At 40.3% G+C, this 19854-nt stretch overlaps 1 protein-coding gene across 2 annotated transcripts in view; it reads left to right on the forward strand.

Annotated features, from left to right (window-relative positions):
* The window catches only part of Sppl2a (signal peptide peptidase like 2A), a 36053-nt gene extending 16480 nt beyond the window's left edge, over positions 1-19573 (forward strand). Inside the window, exons 11-16 of one of the 2 annotated variants that reach the window (XM_048459542.3) lie at positions 1161-1217; positions 1406-1459; positions 1939-2041; positions 5734-5811; positions 9523-9683; positions 17422-19573. In XM_048459542.3, coding sequence (XP_048315499.1) covers positions 1161-1217; positions 1406-1459; positions 1939-2041; positions 5734-5811; positions 9523-9683; positions 17422-17496 — 528 coding nt within the window. In that variant the 3' untranslated portion in view covers positions 17497-19573. The remainder of the gene's footprint in view (positions 1-1160; positions 1218-1405; positions 1460-1938; positions 2042-5733; positions 5812-9522; positions 9684-17421) is intronic. The other variant, XM_048459543.3, reaches the window with a different exon arrangement.
* The last annotated feature ends 281 nt before the right edge of the window (positions 19574-19854 follow it).

Here is a 19854-nt window from a genome sequence, read left to right on the forward strand (position 1 = left end):
GACAGAAAGGGAGGAGCTCAGGCTGGGAGTGAAAGGAAGATAGGAAGATCTGCTTGCCTTGGCAGAGAGGGGTGGGCGGGCGGGGCTTGTCTCTTAAAGGGACAGGGTAAACCGTTACAATTAGGGCATTTTTAAAAATCTTTTTTGTTTGTCATTGTAGGCCTGTAGTTTCTAGCAATCTGTTGTAGTAGAAACAGCTGGAGCTTTTCCTTATTAGGTAACTAAAAATGTATATCAGTGCTCATTCCTGATTTTTGTCTTTCACTAAAATTCAGCTTTATGCATCTTCTCCCTAATCTGCTGATATGTTTTGTTTTGTATGAAACATAAAGGTGGATTCCTCCAGCTGAGTGCAATGGTGCATGTCTGTATCCCTGAGCTTGGGAGGTCTCAGAGGCAGGAGGATCAGGAATCCAGGGTCATCCTTGGCTATCTTAAAACAACAGCAAAAAGAGCGCTCTGTGCATTTTTAGCCTGCTATCTCAAAGTTTTATCTTTAAGCAGACTGGGCTACAGGAGAAAACTTGGTAGTGAACAACTTGTCTAGCCCACAGAAAAGACTTCGGCAGACACAGGATCTCAACTGCCACTCAGGAAAATGCTATGATTGGAACAAAAGAAGGAGGCAGGATTGAATCTCAGTGGGAATCGGGCTCTCATATTCTATAAGGTTGGGTATTTTCAAATTTAGCTTCATAGTTTTGTTGTAGTAAATACCCAGAAGGTCAAATGCATATTTTTTCAAATAAGGTTACTTATATTTGGTAGAAAACTAAATTTACAGGATTTTAGTATCTCTTTTTTTGATGTTGAAAATGGATTAAGAACCATAAGAACCATAGTATACATAGTAAAAGAAAACCATGAAAATACTTAAAGTTCATAACCTATTACCATATTGGATGTCAGTTAGTATAATTCAGATCTCTAGATACACTTGAAAAATATGTGCTTGATATACATGCCAGTCTGATAAATATTGAGCTCTAGCAGAGTGGTGTGCTAGCTGAATGTTGTTTCGGATGACTGCAGTCTGTGCTGTCTCTAGAGGCTGAGAAGGAAGCAGTTGATAGCCTGAGTTCAGCTGTCAGTCATACTTCCATTGTGGAAAGTTGTTTTCTTTAGATGACTAAAACCATCTCTTACCTTCCTCCCTTTAGAATGGTGAGAGCATCATGGTGGAACTTGCAGCTGGGCCTTTTGGGAATGCTGAAAAGGTGGGGATGGTATGGACAGCGGTGTCCACACAATGTCTGCCTGTCTGTTGCATAATTTTGCCTTCCTACTGTAACTCATTGGTCATGGGTGCATGTTAAGATACTATAAAACTTATTTCTCACAAATATAGCCATTTTCTTAGTTATTCTAAATTATTAAATACCTATTGACTTGGGTTTCATCCTAGAATGATGGAAACTTTGTGGAAGCCACTGCTCAACCCTCAGCTCCCCATGAGAAAGTAAGGATTGTTTTCAGATAAGTTCATTGGACTTTAAAATCATACCCTTGGAGAGGAAACTCTTTGGGTGGGAAAAATTTAAATCAACCAAAACAAAACAAGAAACATATCAAGGTCTGAGTCCTATTTTTGGTAAAAAATTAAAGGGTTAGCTGTGGGGGGAGTGCATTAATACTGTTCATCTTCCATGTGTTGGATTTAATTTCCTAAAACTACATGTCTTAATTCTTTTAAGTTTTTTGCACAGAATGCATATATGTATTATGTATGTGTATGTTCATATGTTTGTCATCTTATTCCAAGTTTCCTTTTAAATAATCAGTTTAAAAAACATTAAAATCACTACTACAGTGTCAGTCTTTCCCTTCCTAAGAGAGATTGGGAAGAGATTTATTGGCTCATTCTCTCTCTCCCTCTCTCATTCCTTCTCCTTCTGCCTCCCCACCCTCCCCGCTCCTCTCTGCTTTTCTTTCTTACAGTTGCCAGTACTTATCAGAGTGCCAAAACTGATCTGTTACTCAGTAATGAGTGTATGCTTCATGCCTGTTTCAATATTGGGTTTCGGAGATATTATTGTACCAGGTGAGTGAATATAATAATTTTAGCAAAACCATACTTATGGTTTTAAGGGTCGTATTCACAGCGTCTGGTAAAAGTTACAAGGCTCTGCATTTTTTTGACTGTCATTTGAATTGGGATCAATGACAAAGGTTAAAGAAAATGCCTTTTGTGGGGTGAAAGAGAAACCACCGCTCAAAACAGCCAAAGTGAAATGGCTGCTAGCTGAAAAGTATCTTGAAACAGCAAGGATACATTTAACATTTTCCTGTAGAGTGTATTTTGTGATCCTCTCCAAAAGCTGGATATAATAACACAGTTGCTTTCCAAATTTTAGGAAGTGCTTTAGCAATGTCAGCAAGGTAGCTTTGAAGAAGAGGAGCAACGGAACCCTAGCTCACATAGCTTTATAATTAAAGATAATTGATTAGGAAATGGATCACAGTAGCCTGCAGATTGGGGGCAGACAGGGACCTGTTGGAAACCTAGAGGTAGAGAGAAGCATAGACAGGAGTGGCTGACTAGGCCAGGACACTAGACGTGAGATCTAGGCTAGATGTGGGGGAGCTATAGAGGGGAGGAGCAAGTGGCCTCACCTGAGCAGACACTGGAGGTGGACATCTAAAAATACTTATTTAATATGTACATTTTGAGATATCTTCTTTGGTGATGTTCAACAAGTTTCTTCTAAAAAATGGGTATTGAGCTGTTTCTGCATATTTACATGTACAAATGAGAGCTTATATTTTGGTTTATTAATTAATTAATTAATTAATTTTTGGTTTTTCTAGACAGGATTTCTCTGTAGTTTCGGAGACTGTCAGGGAACTAGCTCTTGTAGACCAGGCTGGTCTCGAACTCACAGAGATCCGCCTGCCTCTGCCTCCTGAGTGCTGGGATTAAAGGTGTGTGCCACTACCACCTAGCTATTTCATTGTTTTTTAAAATTCTTAGTACAGGGTCTGGGCATCAGCAGTTAAGGGTCTTGTTCTTGCAGAGGACCCAGGTTCAGTCCCAGGACCCACACGGTTACTCACAGCTCTGAAACTCCAGTTCCAGGGCTTAGAATACCTTCCTCTGATGGGCAGCAGGCACAGATGGAGCTCACACATACATGCAGGAAAAGCATTCAAACTCATGAAAGAAATAGTTTTTAAATAAAATTACTTGCATTAAAACTTAAGATGCTGGTTGTGGTGGCACACACCGATAGGAGGCAGAGACAGGTAGATCTCTGTGAGTTTAATGCCACCCTGGTCTACAGAGCAAGTTCCTGGACAGCCAGGGCTACACAGAGAAACTCTGTCTTGACAAAGAAAAAAACAAAACAAAAGAAACTTTTAAATCATTCTTCTAAATATCTTCTAAAATTATCTCTCTTTATGTATTTCCAATATATTTTAAACCCATGTGTATTTATTCATTTTTAAAAAAATTGAAAAATAGAATTATCTATTTTATTACATATAACATATTTTCTAAATTTGTGTACAGTGTTGAATGACAATCTGATTGACGTGCTACTTCACTCTTTTTTGTCTGTCATGAGAACACTTGAAATCCACTCAGCAGGTTTCCAGAATAATATACTGCTATTAAGTACCATCAATGAGCTGTTTGATGTGTCTCTGGAATTTATTTCTATCTGAGTGACCTTTGTATCTTTTGGTCAGTATTTCCTTCCTCAAACATTCCTCACTGCCACCATTTTATTCTACTTCCATGAGTTCAACTCTTTGAAGTTTTACTTACAAGTGAGATAATACAGTACTTGTTTGTCCTTTTCTATTTCCATCCTGGGAATTGAACCCAGCATCTCACACATTCTAGGCCAGAGCTCTGCTACTGAGCCACTGAGAACCATCCACAACTCTTTGCTTATTTGTTTTGTTTTTTGAGACAGGGTTTCTCCATGTAGCTTTGGAGCCTGTTGGAGATGGCCTGCCTCTGCCTCCCGAGCACTGGGATAAACACACTGCCCAGCAGTATTTGTTTGTCTATGGCTGGCTATTTGTTGCTTAATAGAGTGTCCTCCAGATTTATCACAGTGCTTTTACCACAAATGGGCAGGATTTCCATATTCTCTCTTATTTCTGGTCTTCTCTTCCCCCAACCCGTGTGTATGTGTGTGTGTGTGTGTGTGTGTGTGTGTGTGTGTGTGAGAGAGAGAGAGAGAGAGAGACAGAGAGACAGAGAGACAGAGAGACAGAGAGATAGAGAGAGAAAGAGAGTGCACTTGGTATGTGGAAGCCAGAGATTGATGTCCCTCACTCTCCACCTTTTTCATTCGTTCATTTCTTTTTTTTTCTTTATTTCCTTTTCCTTTTTTTCCTTTTCTTTTCCTTTTTTTTCTTTGAGACAGGGTCTTTCTACACAACCCTAGCTGTTGGGAAACTCACTTTGTAGACCAGGCTGGCCTTGAACTCACAGGGAGTTTCTGCCTCCTGAGTGATTAAAGTTTGTGCACCACTATACCTGGCTCTTTAAAATTTGTATTTTATTTATTGTGCCTATGGATGTTTTGCCTGCATGTGTGTCTGTACCATGTGTGTGCAGTGCCTGTGGAGGTCAGGAGAAAGTATCAGATTCCCTAGAACTGGAATTACAGATGGCTGTGAGCCACTATGTGCATGTTGAACCCTAGGTACCCTGGAAGAGCAACCAGTGCTCAAAACAGCTGAGTCATTTCTCCAACTCAATCTTAATTTTTGAGATAGTATTCCTCACTGGACGTGAAGCTCGCTGATTCAGCCAGCTGGGCAGCCTTTGAGAGGCAGGGATTCACCTGTCTCCTTCCCCTGGTACGGAGGTGGCAAACATGTTGTCACATGTTGGTGTGGGAATCCACACTCAGGACAGTGAGACAGCCAGCCTTTTGTCCACAGAGCCAGCCCTGCAGCCCAATTTCCATTTTTCAAGGAGGAGTAATACTTGATTTTGTATATGTACTGTGTTTTCTTTATCCATTCATTGATTACCAGTAATCATTAGTAATCACTGAGATTGACTTCACATCTTGGCTGTTCTGAATATTGAACATGTCTTTTTACCATACTAATTTCACTTCCTTTGAGTTTTTGCCCAGTAGTGTTAGCACTGAGTCACGTCATACAATTGTATGTTTCAGACAGTCTTTGCTGTGTAGCCCAAGCTGGACTCAATCTCATGATCCTCCTGTCTCTGTCTCCTAAGTCCTTAAATTACAAGCTTCTGCCACCATGCATAGCCTGCTTTTAATTTTTTGTTATTTGTTGTTAGGGCCTCGGGCCTACTAGGGAAATCCAAGAAATACTGATGTAGTCCTTTTCCCATTTTCTCATTGGGTTGTTTTTTCTTACTGTTGACTTGTTTAGATATTGGCCTATCAGTTGTGTTTGCAGATATTCCCATTTCACAGGCTGTTTTCTCGTTCTATTGATTGCTTCCTTTGCTGAGTGGAAGATTTCATGTAATTCCATTGTCTTTCAGTATGTGTATGTTAATGAAACATAAAAATATTTTCTCTCTAGTATGAAATATTGAGCAGCTAATAAAGGTCATGTTTTTCAAATACTGTTTAATGGCTTAGGGGAAATGTCTAAAGTGTGATACCAAATTTTTTAAGATATTCATAGTCAAAATAAAGAGTGAAATTCAGCCGGTATTGTTTCCCATTATAACAGTTGAATTTGTAATGTCATTACTGTTTTAAGAAAATAATATGGATTTTCTTTTAGGCCTTTTGATTGCATATTGTAGAAGATTCGATGTTCAGACTGGTTCTTCTTCTATATACTATATTTCATCCACAATTGGTAAAATTTGTTTCTTTTTATTGTGTTGCATAATATTGTATGGAGAAAAAGCCAAAGGGCTAAAAGTAATAGTCTGTTTCGCTCTTTTTATGACTTTTACATGAAGTGTTATAGAGCATGTGCATAATCCTAAGCATAAAGCTATAAAATAGTATTTAAATATTAAATTATGAAAGCAGATGTCAGGCTATGGGAGTAACTCAGTTGGTGGAGTGACTGCCCAGCATACGTAGTTCCTTGGGCGTGGCCTCCTGCTCCACATACACCAGTGTGACGGCATGTCCCTGTAATGTCAACATTTGGCTGATAGAGGCAGGAGGACCAGGAATTAAGGATCATCCTCAGCTACAGCAGCCTGAGGCCATTCTTGAATACGTGAGACCCTGATTCAATAAATAAATACATAAATGCAGATAAGTAATTAAATAGTAAATGTTAAAGGCTCACACAGAAATATGTCTCTAAAAATAGTTACTAACAATATAACACAGTTACTAAACTGTGGCGGGGAGCTAAATGAAGAGATTCTGGTCAGCTTGAGCATGGTGAGCATGGCTGTGGCAGGCATTGCCCTTCTTCCCATTCCTGCTTAAAACACAAAACAACACAAAACAACAACAACAAATAGTTATATTACATTCCTAAAGTTAGCCCCCATGATCTGTTCCCTTATTTTGCCTACTTCCTCTGCCTGAGGCTGACTACCAAGGTCCAGCTATCAAAGTATTGAATTCCAGCAATCAGAAGCCCCCATTGGCTCACCTAATTAACATGTCCAACCAAAATTAAACACCTCACACTAACACAGGGTTTCCCCATTTACCTTTATAAACTGCCATTTGCTCACGGGCCACATCTGTCTGCTCTCTATCCAGAGGCAGTCCTCTGGGACAAATAAATCTCCTTTGTGCTGAAGACTTGGCCTTGGGGTCCTGAGCTCATACTTTTCCTTTCAATTAGTACCACTTTTTTTTCTCTTTTTTTCCTCTGAGACAGGGTTTCTCTGTGTAGCCCTGTGTAGCCCTGGCTTTCCTGGAACTCACTCTTCTGACCAGACTGGCCTCTAACTCAGAGATCTGCCTGCTTTTGCTTCCCTAGTGCTGGAATTAAAGGTGTGTGCCACCACCACGTGGCTAAGTACCACTTTAAAAAAAATATGGAAATAAATTAAGCAGCAAATCTAGTAAAAGTTAATCGAGCACTTGCTTTAGCAGTTATATGTAAACCAAAGCCCATCCAAATAACCTGTAAGGACAGTCAAATTACTTTATGATTTTAAACAGTGAAATGTTGGACTGAAGATTCAACATAGCATTTAAGAGGACTTGTCGCTCTTGCAGAGGACCCAGGTTCAAATCCCAGCTTCTACTTGGTGTCTCACAGTTGTTTGTAACTTCAATCCCAGGTATCTGACTCCTGTTTCTGACCTCTGAGAGCACCATGCATGCACATGGTGCACATACCGGCATGTAGGCAAACACTCATGCACCTGTATTAGAAAAATAAATCTGAGCGTCTTGCACACATCTTCAATCCCAGTTCTTAGAGGCAGAGGCAGGTGAATCTCTTTAGTTTGAGGCCAGCCTGATCTACAGAGTGAGTTCCAGGACACCTAGGGCTACACAGAGAAATCTATCTCTGATCAGTGACTGCACCTCCCCCCCCCAAAAAAAAACCCAGGGATAATTCAAACCAGGAAAAGTGGTACATACTTGTAATTCTGGTGCTCCAGAAGATGAGAAGTTTAAGATCATTCTTAAGCTTGACTGTGTATCTAGCCTGAGTTACATGAAGCCCTGTCTCAGAAACAAAGAAGTGGGGCAATCATACTCTATAACTTATGTCACAAGATTTTAGAGACTTCACATTAAAAGTTGAGGTTCTACCAGGAGCTTGCCTTTAATTCCAGCACTTGGGAAGCATAGGCAGGCGGATCTCAGTGAGTTTGAGGGCAGCCTGGTGTACAGAACAAGGTCTAGGACAGGCAGGGCTATGTAGTGAGAACCTGTCTTAAAAAAAAAAAAAGTTGAGGTTTTAAATATGTTTATTAAAATGCCTGGAATTCATTGCATCTAAGATGTTTATTACTTGATCTTTTTTATCATAGTGTATAGATGACCACAAATTCATATAAATGAGTTAATATTGTAAGTTGTTAGGTGACTGGTACAGCAGGGGAGTCAGAAATGTTAACAGTAGGACATCTAAAGGAAAAGGCTCTGCAATCTCTGAACATTCTAGATGGGTATTTCAACGTAATGCACCAAAAGCTCTGAGTGCTTGGACAAATGGCCTGAGCCAGAGCCACAAACATCTCTGCACGGCTGTCTGTCTGTCTAGTCCATGGAGAGCTAAGTCTCCGTGTTAGTCGAGAACGATGGCACTAGAACCCCAGCAGCATGAAAGAAGACTAAGTGAGGGGAAGGAAGTGCAGAGAGGACCAGAGAGAAACAAGGAGAGAAGGAAGAGAGGAGGAGGAAAGGGAAAGGGGAGCAGATGCCCTCCATAGAAACTAAAAAGAATAAGTGCAGCATCCTCTATTGGTGGCAACACTCAGCACTGTACCAGGCTTTTTCTTGTAGGCCACCAACCAGCTCCCAAATCAAGAGGCAGAGACTTATTACTAGTTTTAATGCTTGGTCTTACCTTCACTCTTTTCTGGCCAGCTCTTTAAACTTAAATTAATGTGTTTCTCTTCATCTACCTTCTACCTTAGGGCTTTTACTTTTCTTTCTGTGTATCTCACTTTCACTGCTTCTCACATCTGACTGGCTGGCAGTGGCCACCTGGCTTCTGGCCCTGGGTGTCTCCCTTGTTCTTTCCTCTTGTTTTCCTTTTCCTCTTTTTTGAGTCTGGATTTCTGCTATTTATTCTCTCTGCCTGCCAGCCCCTCCTATCCTTTCTCTGCCTAGCTATTGACCAGTCAGCTCTTTATTAGGCCAATCAGGTACCAGGTGAAACAGATGCAGCCCATCCTTCCATCACTAAACAAAGGCAGCATAAACAAAAGTAACGCCTTTCCACAGTTAAAGTAACATTCCACACATAAGCAAATGTAACACATCTTTACATTGTTAAAGCAGTACTGGTCAACGTGATGGAGTCAAGAATGCTCATCAAAAGGCAGTGATAGGAGTATTTGTCTGTTCTGCTGTGTGACCATGGGCCGCTCACTCAACCCCCTGATCTTCCATCATCTCTGCTTTACCTTATGTGGCCAGACTGCATTGCCTGTAAAGGTCTTTGCAGCTTCAGCAGTCTGAGATCATGCATTCATATAGTATCCCAGATCAGTAGGGAATGTCCAAATAATGTTTGGTATGTACTTGTTAAGGAAGTCTGCAGTCTGTAAGATTTGGTTTCTTTCTAATTATTTGTATATGTGTGACTCTGGTGAGTGCAGTGCCCGAAGAGACCAGGGACATCAGACCCACTTGGAGCTGGAGTGACAGGCAGCTATAAAAGCCCAGCACCCATGGCAGGGGGCTCGTCTGCCTCTACCACCAATGCTAGTGCCTTCAGCCCCTCTAGCCGCAGGAGCCTGCACTCACCATCACAAATCCACACGCAGACACAGATACAAATACGTAGTGAAAAATGGGCCTTCTTTAAAGATATCGTCAGAAATATTTGAAAACTAGTATTTTAATGTGGAAGGAAGAACCCACTTCTGGAAGCGTGTAAAACTGACCTTGCTTCTGTTTCCTACAGCCTATGCCATTGGCATGATAATTACATTCGTTGTCCTTGTGCTGATGAAGAAGGGGCAGCCTGCTCTCCTCTATTTAGTACCTTGTACACTCATTACTGCCTCAGTCGTTGCTTGGAGTCGTAAGGAGATGAAAAAGTTCTGGAAAGGTAGCAACTATCAGGTATGTGCTTATACTTTATAATCCACTGGCCGCTATGCTATAGCCCAATTATAGCAAATCTTTCTGTATCAGAAATTGATGTAACCCCAGAATGCCCCGAGCTCTTCCTGTTCACCCCTGTTGGCATCTGCCTGCTGTGGCACCGGTTCTTGGTGCCCACTGTTAGTGAATGGCGCAGCCCTGTCACGTTACTGTGGTAGGACATTGGGAACGCAGAGCGCTGCATCATGCATTCAGGTACCATAAATATCATGCAAGATGTAACTACATCAAATAAATGCTGAATTTTGAAACTGACAGTAAAGTTGGTAGTAAGAGACCTAAGGTTTTGAAATGAAAATATGTGTTCTTTTCCACATTAGAAGGTATCAAACCAACTTCAGTTGGGTACTCATGTCAGACTTTAATGGATCAAGGTGTTCTCTTCTTTAAAATTCCTATAACAAGGAAAATCATAATTTCAGAGTCTGTTGTTTGAGTTATTTTTTAATTAGAAGTAACCCCCCCTTTCCGTTCTTTCTTTTTCTTTCCTAAATGTTCTTGGGGTCCGGGCAGTGGTGGCGCACACCTTTAATCCCAGCACTCGGGAGGTAGAAGCAGGCGGATCTCTGTGAGTTCCAGGCCAGCTTGATCTACAAGAGCTAGTTCCAGGAGAGGCTCCAAAGCTACAGAGAAACCCTGTCTCAAAAAACAAAACAAACAAACAAACAAACAAAAAATGTTCTTGTAAATCTAGAAAAGTTGGTTTGCACTGAAATTGGAGAGTTGAGAAGCCCTCCCTACTCAGTTAGGCCATGGCATTGGCCCTTCCTTTCCAGAGGCACTTTGTAAAGCAGTTATTTCTGATTCATTCCAGTGGAGTGAACTGTTCCCTCCATCTGCCCTCATGGTTGTATGTCAGCAGTCACATGAACAGAGCGGCACTGGCAGCAGGAGGCTGCAAATGTTCTTACCAGAGAAACAGTTCAGGTGACTCATGGCATCTTCTGCAGTGTTTCAGGAGAGATGGCCAACGTTATATTACAGGCTTCTATAGCTGGAAAAGGTGCTGATTTAGAGTTCTTTCTGGTACATATTGGATTTCTTTTTGAGATTTATATTAGATAATAATGATACCTACCTTGCCTGCTTATCAGTGCTGTTGGCTTCGCCTGCATTAATGTATACAAAAGGTATTTATGGTCACACGTCCTTCATTAAACTAGTAAAATAGCTGATAATTTTTCCATGAAGATGACCCACATCAATTTTTCCCTAATGCTGGAGATCAAACCTAGAGTTTCCATATGGGGTGTGTGTGTGTGTGTGTGTGTGTGTGTGTGTGTGCGCGTGTGTGTTTAAATAAAAGAGTATTGAGTCATATATAGTGACTCACACCTGTAATCCCAACCCTTGGGAGATGGAGACTGGAGACTGAGGAATTCAAGGCCAACCTCAGACACATAGCAAGTTAGGGACCCTGTTTTAATCAATAAGATTAAAGTGTGTCCTAAACAACTACTAACTTTTGAATGTATTATCCTCAAAATGGCTTTTTATCCTTCTTAATAGTTTTATATTTATGCATTTAATGACTGTGTATTGAACGATTCTCTGGGCTAAGGATGATTTCAAATACAGACTTTACAGGATGAGAAAGTTGGCAGCAGGCCTCCTCTTGTTGCCTTGTGAAACTTGCTAAGAAATGCAGATAGAGTCGCCAGCAATAAAGTTTGATAAATGCATTGATAATGCAAAGGGTCATGGTATCTAGGGATGGGATGCCTAAGGCCAAGGATTCAGGACAAGTTAACAAGTGATTTGGAGAAGGACTTCTAAAAACTGTTAAATCTCACTTAAAATTGTGCTGTATGTTCATCTTAAAGGAACCATGTCTTCAGAAGTTCCGAGGGAAGAAAGCTGGCACATTCTGAGACCTGAATGGAGCTTAGGGGAACTCTAGTGTTGAGTATGGACAAAGGACCTTTCCTTAGTTAGGGTTCTATTGCCGTGAGAGACACCATGAGCATGGCAACTCTTATAAAGGAAACATTTGATTTATGGCTGGATTACAGCTTCAAAGGTTTAGTCCATTATCGTCATGGTGAGAAGCGTGCAGGCAGACACGGTGCTGGTGAAGGAGCTGATCCACAGGCGGCAGGAGACTGTGTGCCACACTGGGCATGTCTTGAGCATAGGAGACTTCGAAGCCTGCCCGAGTGGCACCCTTCCCCAAACAAGGCCACACCTACTCCAACAAGGTCATCCTTCTAATAGTGCCACTCACTATAGGCCAAGCATTCAAACACATGAGTCTTTGGGGGCCATTCCTTTTCAAACCACCTCACAAGGATAGTGAACGTCCTTCTTTCTTCTGTAGAGGCTTGGCTGGACAGCTAGATGATCCTGTCAGTGGGTCCTGGCTTCCCTTTCTCATTATTTTTATGTATTTAATTTATAATTTCTTGTAAAAATCTTTTGCTGACTATATATTAATATTCACTGGGTGGTAATAATGGCACATGCCTTTAACACCCACAGTTGGGAGGGAGAGGCAGGTGCATCTCTGAGTTGGAGGACAGCCTGGTCTACAGAGTAAGTTCCAGGACAGCCAGGGCTACACAGAGAAACCCTGTCTCAAAAAAACAAAACAACAACAACAAAATGTTTGCTGCTATTCTTTGTTATTTTTACCCTGACATTTCTTAAGGGATTTTCTGGGAAATGGTAGAATTGATTGAAAAGATATTCATCAGTGCACATCTGGCCTTCTTGTTCTGCGTGGTAACCTAAGTTAATGTCATTGGCAGTTAATGGCCTGAAAGTCTGTCTATAGGCTCTCCGTTTTTTTCTTCAGTAATTTCTTTCTGCATGTTTTAATTATTAAGTAATATATGTTTATTGGTTGGTTTGGGTTTAGGTTTTGAGTCTTTTAAGGCAGGGCCTACTCAGAGGTCCGGTCTGTTCCAACTCCAGTGTGGTGCCTGTTGCTCTTGGGCTTTCAGCAGTCCTCCTGCCTACTGTCCTGCATGCCGGGATTATCAGAGTCTGCTACCATTCTCCAGCTTGTATTTGCGTTTGTATTTGTATTTAAAAAGTCTTACAGATGTATTTATGCTCAGTGGACATGTGCCTGTAGAGGCTAGAAGATTACTTGAAGGAGGAGTTACAGGTTCATACTAGGAACCAAACTCAGGGTCCTCTAGAAGAGTAGCAAGTGCTCTTAACCACTGAACCATCTCTCCAACCCTTGTTTTTGTATTTTTCAAACAAGAAATACAATAGTGGGGCTGGAGGCCGGTCTGTGGTGGCACATGCCTTTAATCCCAGCAACTTGGGAGGCAGAGGCAGGTGGATCTCTGTGAGTTTGAGGCCATCTTGGTCTACAAGAGCTAGCTCCAGGACAGGCTCCAAAAGCTACAGAGAAACCCCGTCTCGAAAAACCAAAAAAAAAAAAAAAATCTGAGCTCTCAGCCCCAAGTATTTCAGATAAGGTTCAGATAAGGAAATCTTGTTTTTGTTTTAGAAGACAGGGTTTCTCTGTACCTTTGGAGTCTGTCCTGGAACTAGTTCTTGTAGACCAGGCTGGCCTCGAACTCAGAGATCCGCCTGCCTCTGCTTCCCAAGTGCTGGGATTAAAGGCGTGCGCTGCCACCACTACTGTCCAGCTCATATAAGGGAATCTTAATTTATAGTTAAATTAAGGGGAGAGGGGTAGAACCTTCCACTGGAGATTGTTCAGGGGAAGGTATAAGCAGCACACAGGGACTGAGCCTGGGGCCTCATACATGCCAAGCAGGTGCTGTACGTGTAACCATATCATTTTTTTAAAATTTTATTTATTTATTTATTTATTTTTTTTGAGACAGGGTTTCTCTGTAGTTTTGGAGCCTGCCTTGGAACTAACTCTTGTAGACCAGACTGGCCTTGAACTCCCAGAAATCTGCCTGCCTCTGATTCCCAAGTGCTGGGATTAAAGGTGTGCACCACCACCACCTGGCATCATATCCTATTTTTAATGGCTCTGGTAGCATAAAAAGCAGACAACACCTAAGTGCTGTAATACTTAACTTGGAATCTTTCTCCCTCTTTTGTAAATTTTTCATCAAATGAAGTAAGATTTCTTTTCTACAGTTTCATTGAAATAATATGAATTTGGAAAAAATCAGTTCCAAATTCTTTTCTATAGTTCAGGGCTAGTTCAGTTTCTTTTATGACATTTTTCTGGATACTTCTAGAGTTCCAGTATTCAGTTTCGTTCATCTGACTTTATTTGAAGCCATAGTTCTAATTAATGTAGAGTGAATAAATGATTTTTTTTCCTTAGAGAGAAGAATGAAGTAGAGTGAGTGTAAGGATTGTGGGGTGGTACTTCGTCTTTCTAATAGCGAATCAAAGTGCAATGAGAACCGTGCGTAGCTTCCAACAAGCTGCTTACTCTGATGCTCCCAGCTTGAGGTCCGGTGAACAGTGTGTCTGCCGATGTCACTCGTACTTGTAATTATTTTTAGAAGTCACAAGCTGTAAAGTCACGAGTCCGGCTACAAAGCTACTTAGAGCAACCGCTTGAGATCAGGAGCTCCAGTTACTCAGGTTAATGTATTAAGCAGTTTTCAGAGATCAGTTCTAAACAAGTAGAGCTTTGAAAATGCCAGTTTTCCTGGCCCAGTTTCAAAGGACAATTTTTCTAACAGATTGCCTATTTACAAATGTGAAATATTGATTTTTGCCTGTTAATTTTATTGGCTATGTTGATTTGTTGAGTTTCTAAGTACTTGATCTTCACATTTGTTCTGTTTATTTCTTTATTGTTGTTACTGAAATCTTAAAGGATAGGAAGCAGAAATGGTAACTTTTCAATTAATAGACTTTTAAATTGTTTTGTTGTTGTTTATTTAGCTTTGTTTTTGAAAGGGGGGGTGGTCTCACTGTGTAGTCTAGGCTTCCTGAAACCCAGACTCCTCCTGCCTCAACTTCCTGCATGCCAGGATCACAGTTATGTACTACCATGACTGGTTAATTAATATATCTATATTTAGGGCTGGAATTATAGAGCCCAGAGTGATACCTAAGAATTAGGAAAACAGAAGCCTGTTATAATGCTGGGTACATAGCTCTTACTCTTCAGGATGGTTGCCAGGTACACAGATCACAGAGAAGAAAAGCTTTGTGTCTTCCCCACCCCCTACAATCCTTTCTCATGGCTGCTTCAGGTCTGCCACAGCTCTGGCCTTCTGTCAGAAGAAAGGGCCATATTCACATAGATAAATGTATCTAGGTGTTGTGTCTATAATTGTAAATGTGATTTAAATGAACTATTCCACAACTTCACCTTATGTCTCATGGGATTCTTAATGTTACCTATCTTGATTGGCTTTTATCTTTTTTAAAACTCATTTAAGTTTATTGTGTCTTTTTGTGATGCTGTAAAAGGAACTTAGTGCTCCCATATGTTAAGCAATCCCTTTAGATCCTCATCCTTTGAATTTTTTTCTCCTAGAAGTGTTGTGACCATGAAACTGCCTTAATCTAGGTGTTATCTTTGACAGATAAAGGGCTAAGTAAATGACTATGGCCTTTGATAACTGCAGTTGCTGACAGGTGAGCTTTACTGGAAGTCTTCCTATTGGTTAAGGTGCCTGTCAGCTGAAAGCCTCAGCTTAGAGGCACTCTTGTTTGGCAAGTCCAAAATTCCCATGTGGAGCAATCCCTCCTTCTTATTAAAAAAAAAAAGTGAATTATGTAGAATCTTTAAAAACAATAGGACTTTTATATTGCTGGCCTTTCCATTTTCTGATTCTCAATAGTGAAGAAGGAAAGCATGTATAATGATACTGAAATCTAGTCATTAATTGGTCTAGAAGACTTTGACAATTTTTACAAAAAGATTATTTTCTATTTTTAGGTAATTTTATCTAAATAATGGTTTTAAAAATTTTGAAATATTTAAACACTTTCTTTTTCTTGCATTTCCAAATATTTTAATTTTCTTCCAGAATAGGCATAGAATTAAAGTAAAATACTCACTTGTAATGCCTTTAAAGCATTCTTTAGTGAATCCACTTTGGTTTGTTTTCAGGTGTTTTAAGTGCTCTTGTTTGCATTTTTATTAGTGGGAATTTTTGTTGTGTAATATTTCCAAACGTTCATGTATCATTCTTTTACTTGCTTGGGTGGTGGTGGGGTTTTGTTGATTTTGTTTGCTTGTTTTGAGAGTGTGTGTGTGCCTGTGTGTCTCGAGATTCGCTGTGTAACGTTGGCATGCCTAGAACTTGCTGTAGACCAGAGTGGTCTGAAATTCATATGGAGATCTGACTTCCTCTGCCTCTCAGGTGCTGGAATGAAGTGCAGCTTCCTATGTTATTCTTACATTATCTTAATAAGGTTACAAGGTTGCGGAGCCAGCAGGGATTTTCATGCTAACGTCTGGAATCGTTTTAAATTTTGCACTTATACAAGTGCACGCTGCCTCGGAGTCTTCTTTTGAAGTGGAATTCCTGCTGCTACAAAGGGCAGCTTGTATTTCACACTGGGAAATAGAGACAAATGGAAGATCCCGAAAATGCAGTATTTATATGGGCCACAAGTCCTATAATTCATCCTTCTGAGAAGTTAAACATGATGTTGACCTAAACAGTGGTCCAAAAGGAATGCTTGGTTCCATAAGGTCACTTGTGTTTTCAGGTTTACTTTTATTATTTTTAATTATGTGTATGTATGTGGGCATATACACATTGGTACAGGTATGGTGGCCAGAGGCAGTTGATCCTTCTGGGGCCGAAATTACATGTAATTATTATTTCACCAAAGTGGGTGCTGGTTACCAGACTAAGAGTACCCTTTATCCCTAAGCCATCTCTCTCTTGCCCCAAGATTACTTTTTGGGTTTTGGTCAGGTTGGATTCGAACTCACAAAGATTGACCTACTTCTTGAGTGCTGGGATTAAAAAAGGGAGCATGGGATGACTGGGGATTTAGCTCAATTGGATCCAGAGGGGAGGGGAAAGGGGAGGAACTGGGAGGGAAAACTGCAATCAGGATACATTGTATGAGAAAATAACTTTTCAATAAAAGGTCAAAGGGCGTGGGTGGGGAGATAGCTCAGTTGTAAAGTGCTTCCTGAATAGGCTTGTGTGAATTCAGGTGCCCAGCACTCATTTAAAAACCACGTGGGCCAGGCAATGGTGGCTCATGTCTTTAATCCCAGCACTTGGGAGGTAGATTCTGTGAATTCAAGGCCTGGTCTACAAGAGCTAGTTCCAGGACAGGCTGCAAAGCTACATAATTAAAAGCTCCATAATTTTTTCAAAAAGCCACGTGGAAGGGCTCAGGCTTGGTGGCATTTGCCTTTTAATCCCAGCACTCTGGAGGCAGAGGCATATGGATCTCTGTTAGTTTCAGGCTACCTAGGACTACATAAGTGAGACTATCTCAAAAAAATAAAAGTAAGAAAAAGAAAAGAAAGCTAAGGTCAGTGGGTACGGGTTGTGGAGATAGGCAGACCCCTGGAACTCTCTGGTCAGCATCTGGTCAACGACAGTGCTTGTCTAAGGTAGAAGGCAGCTGGGGAAGATAACCACACGTGTGCGCATACACATGCCTGTTTACCCAGATGTACACATACAAACACACACACACACACACACACACACACACACACACAGACATCACACAAAACCAGAATACTTTTGGCAAATTAATGAAGAGTGGAAGGGAAGTTTAGCATTTGCATTTTCTGATATCTTTTATTTATGCCTAGGTGATGGAGCACCTGGACTATTCCACAAATGAAGAGAGCCCAGTGACCACTGGTGAGCAGGCTGTGCAGCAGTAATAACATGGACCTACAAGGATGTGCTATTGATTTTTTTACAAATAGAATTTGTCCACCCCACTCCACACACACACCTTTTTTTTTTCTTTTTTCTTTTTTGCTGTTGGAGACAGAGTCAATGCTGGAATTCATTGTCCTCCTGCCTCTATCTCCCAAATGTTTGGGGACTATAACTGGGCAACACCATGCCCAGAAAGTTTGAAATCAAAATTTGAACTGAAAATTGGAAACATTTGCAATGATGTTTGCCAATCCATATATTTTTATGAGCTGGTAAAATTCACCATACATAGCGAAATGCATTTCCTTTTAATTATGTTAAAGTTGTGCCTTCACAATCAATGAAAAACATAGGGTTTGTGTAGTTTCTAATGTATTATATACATTATATTTTTCTAAAAAAAAAAAGACACTTTGACCTTCCCTTGTACTTTTCTAAAATATTTCTCCAAAATCTAAGGATAGTTCATTTATAAGTGTCAAATCAAGTTTCTTTCTTTTCTTGTCTTTTCTTTCTTTATTTTTTTTCTATTTTTATTTTTGAGACAGGGTTTCTCTGTGTAGCTTTGGAACCTGTCCTGACCAGGCTGACATTAAACTCACATAGATCCACATGCCTCTGCCTCCCAAGTGCTGGGATTAAAGGCATATGCTGCCACTGCTCGACTCAAATCAAGTTTCTTGAATAAATGTTTTGTTTAAGATTTATGCCGATCTTATCCCCTCTACAGGAATAGCTGCTTATGGCTGTGCAAGAAGGCAGTTCAGCAGCGAAAATTGGTCTTTATATCATGTAGAGGTTTAAAAAATGCACAAGGGACTACATAGAAACACATCCCTAAATTTTTCCTTAACTTTATTTTTACTTCATGTGTATGGGTATTTTGCCTGTATACATGTATGTCTGTGCACCACATTCGTGCCTGGTGCCTATGGAGACCAGAAAAGGGTGTTGGATCCCTTAGTACTGGAGTTACAGATGGCTGTAAGCTGCTGCCATGTAGGTGCTGGGACTTGAACCCAGGTCCTCTGGAAGAGCAGTCAGTGCTCTTAAGTGCTGAGCCATCTCTCCAGCCTTGTAGTTTTAAGTTTTTAAAAACTTGTCACCCTTTTTTGAAACTTGAGGACCTTAATTACTTCAGGCTGCATATGTATTATATTAGACTGTTTTTTTTTCAGATAGAAGGAAACATAATATATAGAAATAGTCATTAGAAGGATACAAAAATTGAATCTGGTTTATATCAGCACATCATTTACTTGAAGGAAGATACAGATCAAACGTCTGTACTTAACTCTAAGTTTTACTTTGGTTTTTCTGATCTTTGAAATGTAATTCCATTGATTAGGTAAGGTTTTATCTTTTAAATTTTTTTCTTATCTGACTAGATACTACGCATCTAACTTATTGTTTGCCTCTACCGTCCTGACAGTCTCCCCATTGTCATTGCCCTCTGGTTTCCAGTCCTTTTCCCATAGATGAGCATCCCTGACCTTGGAGGGCTGTGTACTGTTCGGAGTACAAACGAACTTTAGTTCATCACTTTTCTCTCCTCCAAAATGAGTGATCAGAGCAGTCATCACTCTGCTAACTTACAACTTGAAAACAAAATAATTTTCTTCTCATTCTTTGCAAAATCTCAGGTGTTTTCTAGAAATTAGATGTGAAATTATCTTTCAAATTATTTTAATTTCTCTAAGAAAGTACCAAGTGACAAGCCGCTACAGAAGCTCAGGATTGTGCATTTCTGTGTCAAGAATGCACACGCTGTGTGAACAAATCCAGTCATTCATGTTGAGGCCAATTCAGCTCATTCAAAGGTAAAAACTAGTACATTGAAAAATGGGGTAGACCTTTGATATTTGAACTAAAGTTCCGTTAGATGCTTTTGTTTAATTGTTAATTCTTGCTGAGCAAATGGCAGGGACGCTGCCCCGACAGCCCCTCCTTTCTACTCAGTACAGTGTGGGGTCTTCTGTTTACATCAGACGAGCTATCTGGTGAGAGACAGGTGCCATTTTACAATTTCAACTGTACTTTCCCATATGATGTCAATAAAATGCTTGCCAAAATACAGCTGTTTTACTAACATCTGCATCCTCATTCAAATCTGTGATATTCAAAAGCACCAATTACATTCTATGAAGAGTTAAAGAAAGTTAGTCTTTTTAAAACTATGTTGAAATAACGATTCCTCAAAATAATTTGGTCTCATTAATTTGTAACTAATACTTAATTTCTTAATCTAAAACATTGCTCCAGAAGACCACTTAACACATCTACAGATCTGATTTTTGACTCATTTGAAACAAAGTGTATTTTACCCAACCCTCATATTGTTGTAATTAAAGCCTCAC

The sequence above is a fragment of the Myodes glareolus genome, chromosome 10 (assembly GCF_982192425.1).
Source record: "Myodes glareolus chromosome 10, mMyoGla1.1, whole genome shotgun sequence".
In the NCBI taxonomy this organism is placed as follows: Eukaryota; Metazoa; Chordata; class Mammalia; order Rodentia; family Cricetidae; genus Myodes; species Myodes glareolus.